Source organism: Podarcis bocagei (genome assembly GCF_964188305.1).
Source record: "Podarcis bocagei genome assembly, chromosome: 1".
NCBI classification, from domain to species: domain Eukaryota; kingdom Metazoa; phylum Chordata; class Lepidosauria; order Squamata; family Lacertidae; genus Podarcis; species Podarcis bocagei.
The window spans coordinates 120,028,463-120,038,075 of record NC_138125.1 but is presented as its reverse complement, the minus strand read 5'-3'; the positions used below and the strand labels follow the sequence as shown (position 1 = coordinate 120,038,075).

The following is a 9,613-nucleotide window of genomic DNA, read 5'->3' as shown; positions in this document are numbered from 1 at the left end:
TTCGCTGCCCTTTACGCCCCTACCCCCGAAATGGGAGAGGAAGTGTCATCATGTTCTCTTCTGTCACAACCTTGACGATGTTTAAACCTAGGCTTTATTTATTTTTATTTTATTTTTATTTTTTAAAAAAAGTTAATTGCGATAAAATGTTTTTAAAAGACCCCCAAAGCACGCTGGTGCGATTTCTTAAACGCCCCCCCCCCAAATGCCTTGAGCCCGCCCGCACCTTCTGCCTTTGACTGGCACGCGCCCAGAGCCCTGGCTCTTACATCTCCAAGTTCCCTGATTGGCTGCGGAGCAACTCCTGCTCGCTCTTTCTCCACCCTCATTGGGCGAGAGTCTCAGCCAGCGGTACTTCAAAGCAGGCGCTCCCCACACTTAGGCTGAGTTTAGCCGTCCAGAGACAGGAGTGTACTTAGCGCAAGTGGGGGAAATACAGCGGGGAGCGCCGAGGACGCTCGCGCGAGGCAGAGCCCCCCTTCGGATCCCGCCGCCCAGCCGGGAGACTTGGCTATGGCTACGTCTATACTTGGGGTAAGTCGGGAGGCGCTTCCGGGCTTGAGAACCTCGGCTTTCGTTGTCTTTTTTTTTATGGGCGAACCTTAAAACTGTTGCTGTCGCCGCAGCCAGCAGTTTGCGGTTTCACGTCGGGAGAAAGGGGGTAGAAGCGTAAAGGTAAAATAAAGCTTGCCTTCTTTCGATTCCAGTTGCTGTAAGCAGCTCGTTTTTGCTCGCGGATCTGATTTGCAGCCCTGCCATGTTTTCCTAAAATTTCTGCGCGATTCCCCTGCTCAGGTTTTCCCGGTTCGTAACCCATATCCCGCTCGAGGTTTCTCTGCAGCCTAGTTTTAGACCTTTTGGAGAGCGCATAGTTTTTGCTCTCGGGATCTTTGCCATTAAGGCCGATTTGTTTGCCCCACCACCGCCACAAAGGGGGGACGGGGGGAGATGAGAAAAATGCATCGACCTAATCTTTTTTTAAAAAAAAAGCAGACGCGCGATTTATTTCCGTTCTTTCTTTCTTTTTTAAGCGTAGTTTTCTTTCTGCTTCTGTCGTGGCTGCTCCCTGGACCCTTGTCATTTAAAAACATCGGCTCCCACCCTTTCCTGCTGCTGGATGGCGGTGAAAAGCACGTCCAAATTATAAGATCGGCAACAATAATAAACCCAGCTAGGCGGGATGCGATGGCCGGGGAGTCTGATTGGTTTCGTTTTGTTTTAAAGGTCGAGTAAATTGCGCGGAACTTTTCGCCAGGACGCCGTGGCCGTGGCTTTCGGGGCCTGTTGCGCGCGCCTTTCCCCGCGGCGGCGGCGGCGGATCCGGGGCTTGGGCGCGAGAGGCTGACGGGCTGGTTTTTGTGTCTCCCTCCCCTCCACAGGAAGAGCCACGCTTCGGGACCACGCCTTTGGCCATGCTGGCCGCCACCTGCAACAAGATCGGCAACACCAGCCCGCTGACCACCTTGCCGGAGTCGAGCGCCTTCGCCAAGGGCAGCTTCCACCCGTGGAAGCGCTCCACCTCCAGCTGCAACCTGGGCTCCAGCCTCTCCGGCTTCACGGTGGCCACCAGCCGCGGCTCGAGCGGGCTGGCCAGCGGCAGCGGCACGGCCAACAGCGCCTTCTGCCTGGCCTCCACGTCGCCCACGTCGTCGGCCTTCAGCAGCGACTACAGCGGCCTCTTCTCCAACTCGGCGGCGGCCGCGGCGGCCGCGGCGGGAGTTTCCCCTCAGGAGGCCGGCGGGCAGTCGGCGTTCATCTCCAAAGTGCACAGCTCGGCGGCCGACAGCCTGTACCCTCGCGTGGGCATGGCGCACCCTTACGAGTCGTGGTACAAGTCCGGCTTCCACTCGACGCTGGCGGCGGGCGAGGTGGCCAACGGCGCGGCGTCGTCGTGGTGGGACGTGCACACCAACCCGGGCTCGTGGTTGGAGGTGCAGAACCCGGCCGGCGGCCTGCAGAGCCCGCTGCACTCGGGCGCCCCCCAGGCCTCCCTGCACTCGCAGCTGGGCACCTACAACCCGGCCGACTTCAGCTCCCTCACGCACTCGGCCTTCAGCTCCACGGGCCTGGGCTCGACGGCGGCGTCGCACCTGCTCTCCACTAGCCAGCACCTGCTCACGCAGGAGGGCTTCAAGCCCGTGCTCCCCTCGTACACGGACTCCAGCGCCGCGGTGGCGGCCGCCAGCGCCATGATTTCCGGCGCCGCGGCGGCCGCGGCAGCTGGGGGAGGCTCGGCGCGCTCCGCCCGGCGCTACTCGGGCAGGGCCACCTGCGACTGCCCCAACTGCCAGGAGGCCGAGCGTCTGGGGCCGGCGGGGGCGAGCCTGAGGCGCAAGGGCCTGCACAGCTGCCACATCCCCGGCTGCGGGAAGGTGTACGGCAAGACGTCGCACCTCAAGGCGCACCTGCGCTGGCACACGGGCGAGCGGCCCTTCGTCTGCAACTGGCTCTTCTGCGGCAAGCGGTTCACGCGCTCCGACGAGCTGCAGAGGCACCTGCGGACTCACACCGGCGAGAAGCGCTTCGCCTGCCCGGTCTGCAACAAGCGCTTCATGCGCAGCGACCACCTCAGCAAACACATTAAGACGCACAACGGCGGAGGAGGGGGCAAAAAGGGCAGCGACAGCGACACGGACGCCAGCAACCTGGAGACGCCGCGCTCCGAGTCGCCCGACCTCATCCTGCACGAGGCGCGGGGCAAGGACTCCACAGCGGGGCCCAACGACTCGTAGTAGGGGCTGAGGGAGGGCGGCGGAGGAGGCGGCGGCGGGAGAAGTTTTGGCGGGACAGGTTTTGGCGGGAGAAGTTTTGGCGGGACACGGACGCGCCGAGGAAGAGGCCGGAGGAGAGAGAGAGCGCGCGAGGAGAGGAAGCGGCGCGCGCGGGAAGGGAGGGGAGGGGGACGCAAAAGGCAACCCCAGAAGCAGCAGCAGCAGCACCGCCACTTTGGCTCCACTTTTCCAGGAGCTTTCGAAAGAGGGGGGAGGGGAGAGAAGGGGTGGGAGTGGGCGAAAAAGGTGAAGCAGAGGGCGCGCTTTTTAGACCTTTTTTATATATATAAAGACTGTTGTTGGAGAGACTTGAACCCGGCCGGAAAGGGCAGAGACGCAGACAAAACAACCATTCAGTAAACAATAAACCACGACCTTATCTTCCTGGCGAACAGCAATAGAAGCGGCTGGAGATCACGCGCAGGCTCCCCTCTCCGAAAAGAAAAGGGGGGAAAAATCAGACTAAACCAAGCAAAATTTAAAGGGGGGCAAAAAAAAAAAAAAACCAAACCATGAAGCAAACGAAACAACAACCCGCCACCCAGGACCCCACCTTGCAGCCCTTTTGGAGTGGATTATTATAATATAGCTATACGTATAAACCTACTGCAGACTAAAGCAAGTCGTAATCGACAAAGCAATCAACCACGACGCTTTTTCTATTTAAATATTGGAAAAGGAGAAATCGTCCTTTACACACACACTCAGACACACAAACACACACAGAGGCTTAAGGTGAGAAATTAAACTGGAAAACGGTTGAGACAGTTTATCTCTGTATCATCAAACAAATGTATAAATAGGGTTTCAAAACACACACACACACACAAAGGATCGCGTTCTCTCTTTTCCCCTTGTAAATGTCAATTCTAATAGGGATTTTTTTGGGGGAGGGGGTAATTCCTGAAATTCAGGGGAGTTTTTTTTAAAAAAAAATTATTATGATTATTATTATTATTTCTGATGCACTTTGTGGAGGTCAGTATATATATGTAAGAGATATTTAACATGTTGAGTTAACATTTCACTCACACCAGTAAGTTAAGGTTGTTTAAAGGAATTAAATGCGTTTATCTGTATTAGGGGGGGGGGGGACGACGACACTTGGCATAATATTTTCATTTTGGTATTATTAAAGAACTCTGAACAATGCGCTCTGGGGTTTCATTTCCACCCCGCCCCCTGCCTCAGCCAAAGGACTTTGCATTGCGACCTGCCTTCCTCTTACTTAGATCGTTTTATCTCCAGGTACATGGGATCGGATTAGACTTTCAATTCTATACACACTAACTAAGGCATGAGGGGCCCATTGAATTCCATAGGATTTCCTTCGGGTAAACACGCTTCCGGGTTGTGAGTTCCATGTGTTCAGCTCGAATGAAAATGCTGAATGCTATGAATACTAAGGATCTGGTGTCAGCCAGAACCCCTCAAGGACAATAGATAATCTGAATAAACCAGGTCCCCTTATTTAGGATTGCTGTTCGTATCCTATTGAAATGTCAGCGACAAAAACCGCCCGTTGATTTGGATGGGCTGCGATCCTAGAGCGCAGCAGCCCAGTGTGTGAAAACCCAACTTGTTAAAGCGACTTATTTGTTGCTTAAATGATAAACATCGCCTCCCCAGAGAGAAATGAGAGACCCATCTTCAAACCCCATATCCGATCTTGGGAGATTTTCATAAATGAATTGCCTCTTATAAGGAGTTTAAAGATAAACCTTGAGCCGAGCAAGTATTTACTGTCTTAAAAAGCCTGCAACGCATCCAACAAGGTTGCTCAGGTTAGAGAGGAAGGCAGCCCTGAGGGAATAAATAGCTAGAGTCAATACTCCGGAAAAGACATTTCATGCCTAAATGAAAATCTTGTTAAATGTTATTAATTTTGACTTGGAGCACAGAGCAGCCCCCTGTGCCTTGTATTCCCTTATTAGAGATTCATGTCTTATCAAATATCTAATTAATCTCCTAGACATCATTTGTTCTGGCCAACTTTATCTCAGCTGGTCCGCGGGGAAAACCCTCAGAATATTCTCGGTGACAAAGCTTCCCTTGAAGATCCTTTTAATTGTCTAAATTAACTGCGCCGAATTTGCATGTCAAACGGCTAAGGGCAACCCGAGATAAAATGTAAACGTTTTAAAAAGCTTCCCCCAAACCAAGCACTTGATTTGATAACTGGTCCTTTTTTTAATGTTAGGGAAGACAACTGGCTCCTTTCCCTTTTCAAAAGACAGTTGATCTATGCAAATAGTGAATTGGAAATGCTTATGTCTCCCCCATGCAGTCAAATGGTCCTCGCCTGTTATTTGAATATCAGTGGCTCTGCTATTGAAAAGGTTCAAGGATGCTCTCTGACTTCTTTGTGATTACGCAGTGCAGCGTCTTATTCTAAAGGGGGGTGGAAAAAACCTCAGGAATAATTAAAGCCTGGGATAAGGCCTGGGAACACATTTGGGACAGGAATCTCATTTAGACGGGCTCTTTCAAAATAAGGCACAGTTAAATTGACCAGAAGGCAATTATTGAAATGAAAATTATTTTCACTCCTTTTGTCTTCTGACCACCAACTTAACAGTCGCAGGATATCTTTTTTTTTTAAAGGGAAAATCGTTCCAAGGAGATAATTGCGCTACTTTAAGGGGGAAGAGAGAGACTCTGCGAAGGAGTAGAGAGAGAAAGAGGTTACATTGGAGGTGGGGGGGGAGAGGGGAGAAAGTTAATTTAGATTGCACGTTTGCAGAAAGAAAGGCGAATATATATGTGAAGCCCCTTTTTATTTTACGAAATTTGGCATGCAAATGCAAGCAACCCAGCCGATCCGATCCTATCCTATCCGCTGGATTTGCTGGCAAAAGTAGGCGAAAGAATCCCTGAATAAAAACATCTGTTGTGTCTAGCAGGGCTCGTATTTAGCTTCCCTCGGTAATTGTGCTGAAATGCAGCCGCTGAAACCGGGGCTAAATTATAATGTCTCCAGCAGTATTGTGAACCCGGAGTCTTTCAATGCACAGCTGAGAAGGGTTGCCAGAAGCTTATCTGCAGAAAAGGGAAAATTTCACTTTGAGCTGTTTATCTGTCTACCGGTGTCGGTGGTAAATAATACGATTCTTATTTATTTTATTTGTTTCGCCCGACACAGGGCGGTGTCGATAATGGGCTTCTCTCTCCCCACTCTGGCAAGCTTAATTTGGAGGGGGCGGTGGGGAGGGGAGCGCTTGCTAAGTGTGTGAATCTCTCCATGCCCCAGACCCAAGTCTCCACAATACATTTGTGTTGTTTATACTGAGGTTTTGGAAGGAGGAGAGGGAAGACAACGGCAGGTGGGGGGGGAGGGCAGAGGACACGCTTGAGGAGGGGGCAAAGTAAACAGAAAGCTTTATGAGCTAGGCAGGATACAGCTTCCCTCCCTCCACGGTCAGTTGTGCTGTTGTTGTGTGGGGCTTGCCTAAGGAATGCGTCCTGGGCTGGGTTGTTGGGCAGCAAAGCTGCTTTGTTTGCGATCTGTAATAAAAATAAAATAAAAAAATAAGTAAAACCCAGATCAAAGGGCTCCCCCGTCCAGGTCCCACTTTCTGCCAGGCCGGGGTTACAATTCTCAGCTCAGTGATCAAGGACCTCTTTGCATTCCTTTTGCCCCTTCGAGGTCAGGAAACGTCCATCATTTACAGACTCCCCAGAAACGGAGAAGGGGGAAAACTTCAGAGCCTGGCCGAGAGGGGCGTAAGAAGGAATGCTAACTTTTTTTTCTCCCCCCACCCCCCGGAGGAAGGGGATATTTATCCAATAACCGGAAACAAATCTGATCATTGTTAGAACTCTCAGATTTTCGCAGTCCCATATGTTTGTGTGTGTGCGTTTACGCACACATAAGAAAGGATGAGAGCAGAGGCAAACTCGCTCCCTCTTTTCCATTTGTTTTAGTGGAGTGACACCCCCGCCCTCTTAAAAGGGGATTTGGAGAGCTTAGACAAGGCACCAGGAAGGGGAATATAGGCTGGGGCGGTGTGTGTGTGTGTGTGTTTGTGGCTGAGCGGGATTGTGGGGGAAGAGAAAACTGCTTTCACTGGATGGCACTTTACGCGTGAGGTTCACCCAAACGACTATTTGTACTTTCTCTCACCCCGGTATTGTTACTTCCGGGGGGGACACACAAAAGTCAAGAGGGCTGGTTTCACCACGCGGTTTAGATCGGCGGGCACATCAACGCGCACCCTCCGGGGCTGCAACCCAAAATCTTGTTCCCCTAGGCGGAGGACTTGCTGCTAAGCAAAAACAGCAGAGGATGGTGCTTTAGGTGGTAGAGACTGAAGTGGGGAGGGATCGGGCTTTGCTTACCAGGGAGGGAGGATATCTGAAGCCGATCTGTTGTCCTATTCAGCCGGATTTCGCCCCTTATTTCATGCATGCTCCTTGGGGGTTTCTGATCAAATGCCTCTCTGTTTAATTTTGTTCTATGAAGTTTATATTTGCGCGCGTGTGTATGCTCATCCTCGTATAACCGCGACAGCTGATTATTTTTCATATCCACCCACCCATACACGCAGCAAGTTTATCTTCTAATTTATTTGCAGCCGTTATCTGTATTCACCCAAGAATCTTTTTCCGAGCTAAAAAAAAAAGCAGATGAGGAATATGCTGCAGAAAAATCCGGCCTATTTGGGTAATTGGTATACTAAGTGTTTATTTTAAGTGAGAATAATTTAGCTACAAATTTCCTTAAGGAATAACATTCTTAACGTATTAAAAAAAACCCCTGAAAACTCTGATTTGCTTTTATGTTTGACAGTCACTTTTGAGTCCTTGGAGAAGAGGAGAAGGAGGGGAAGGAACCGGTGGGAGGGAAGGATTCTGATAATTTCTGACTCTTTGGCGCCATCTAGAGCTCGTGGGGGGGAGAGATTCCTTTCCGATTCATTCCGAAAACCGTCTTGTGTTATATTCTCTGTAAGAGAATTGTGGTACAAACCTCCACTTTTTCTCTCCCTTTTTGGCCAAGCCGGCACCTCCTACATCTATCTACAACGAAGCAGCTAGGACCGAATGTTTAACAGATGCCACTTATATTGAATTCGTGCATTTGTGAACACTAATAATAGTACATAAACCGAAAGGAGGAGAAAAAAAATCTTTCTGACTCTGGGAGTCAGGTCATTGTTCCGTTTTTCTTCTCCTCTTTATGCATTCCATATATTAGGGGCATCGATGAGTCTTCCCATGTTTCCGAAGACCCCGGCGCGCGATGGCTGCAGCTAAGGCCATTTCCCAACCGGGACTAGGTTTGGACAAGCGCGGCGTGGCTAAAGGCTCTTTCGCCTCCGTGCGCCACGTGCCGAGCGGTGCATTTTATTTGCAGAACAGAGAGGTTGAAAAGCTCCTTCCATCCTTTCTTTGGCCAAGGACCTGAGATCGTGGCGTTGCCGATCGATTTCAGACCTTGCGCGCAAAAGCTACGGATTAAGGGAAAGTGGCCGTATTTGCCGCCGCCGCCACCACCTAGGTATGGTGACTCCGGTTCCCCCGGCTGCTGCCGCTCCTTAGGAGCAATTTGGAGCCTGGCTGCATTGATGCTTAAAGCCACTTCTATCCGCTTTCGCTCTGGCACAAATAATGGGGTGCTAATTCCACCAGAGTAAGACAGTTTGGAAACGGGAGTTTTTTTGGAGAAACGCCGTAACGTGGTGGAAAAGGGTTGCTTGGCTCGAGATCAGACCTCCTGTCCCCCCCCCAACTTTCCCATTGCGCCAGAAAATAATGTTTACATTTCCCCGTTCAAATACTTCCCGTTCCTGGCTTTTAAGCTTGCATTAGACGGCGCAGGAGGCGCAAGAACCACTTGCAGCTCTTTGCGGCGCACTGTAAATATAAGGCTCAAGGAAGGAGAGAGCAGCTTGGGAAGATCAGAGGAGGAGGCTGACTTTTCTCTTCTTCTTCTTCCCCTCGCTCTATCTCTCTCTCTCACACTCCCCCCCCCCGCCTCACCCCGCTTCGCCCATTTGGAAAAAGCCAAGCGGACGGGAAACCTTTGATTCCCCCGCCGCCTAGCCAAGAAGAAGGGCAGGCCTGCGGGAGGCCCGGGCGTTTTGGTGCGGTCAGCTATGTAAACGTGGCTGCTCTGCTTCACGGCAGGCTCCGCCTCCCCGCCGCCATCCTCTCCCTCGGCGCAGCCCAATGAGTTTGGGCTTTTGCCTCGCTTGCTGCCGGTTTAATATCCGTCTCCCCGCGCTGCCTGTTTCCAAGATGTGCTAATTACTACTTGGATAGCAGGGCCCCCAAGTCCTTGTCCATTACCCTACTACAAAGTAGGGCTTTTTTTGCTTTGGGGGGGGCATTTATTTTTTTTAATTATTAAAAAAAATGCCTTTCAGCCTAAAGCTGCCTTACCTGAATGTCATAATTACAGTAATTATGTACATCCAAATTACATGCTAATTAAATTAGAATCAAATCGTTCTAAATCGAAATCAAATGAGGTAGCGGGAATTAATCAATGACAACATAAATAGAGAGCTTCCTTAGGGGATATTTATTGTAACGATCCAAGAGGGAATCTGAGCCGAAAAGTCACCTGTTTATTTACTTTTCAATTAGTAATAATTTATGCTTCTTCGCCGTCTAAATTTCGAAGCTGTCGGCTGATTCCCGTGCCCTCCTCCCTCCCTCCCCAGCCTCTATAAATCAAACAGAGCATCAGACTGGGATGGAACCGTCATAGACTCCCCCAGAACCTCTCTGAAATCCGGGGACCTCCAGGCCCACAAAAGGGAGCCCTTCTCTCGTTGCCCCATTGAGCGTATGTAGGAGCTATAGAGGGCATCCTAGGTTTTTCTTTAGCGTCCTAT

At 50.7% G+C, this 9,613-nt stretch overlaps 1 protein-coding gene across 1 annotated transcript; it reads left to right on the top strand.

Annotated features, from left to right (window-relative positions):
* The first annotated feature begins 303 nt into the window (after window positions 1-303).
* Window positions 304-2,981, top strand: SP9 (Sp9 transcription factor). Its single transcript, XM_081189613.1, has 2 exons — window positions 304-534; window positions 1,380-2,981. Exons 1-2 carry the CDS (start codon window positions 514-516, stop codon window positions 2,730-2,732), a joined length of 1,374 nt encoding a protein of 457 aa, XP_081045739.1. The 5' UTR covers window positions 304-513; the 3' UTR covers window positions 2,733-2,981.
* Window positions 2,982-9,613: the final 6,632 nt, after the last annotated feature.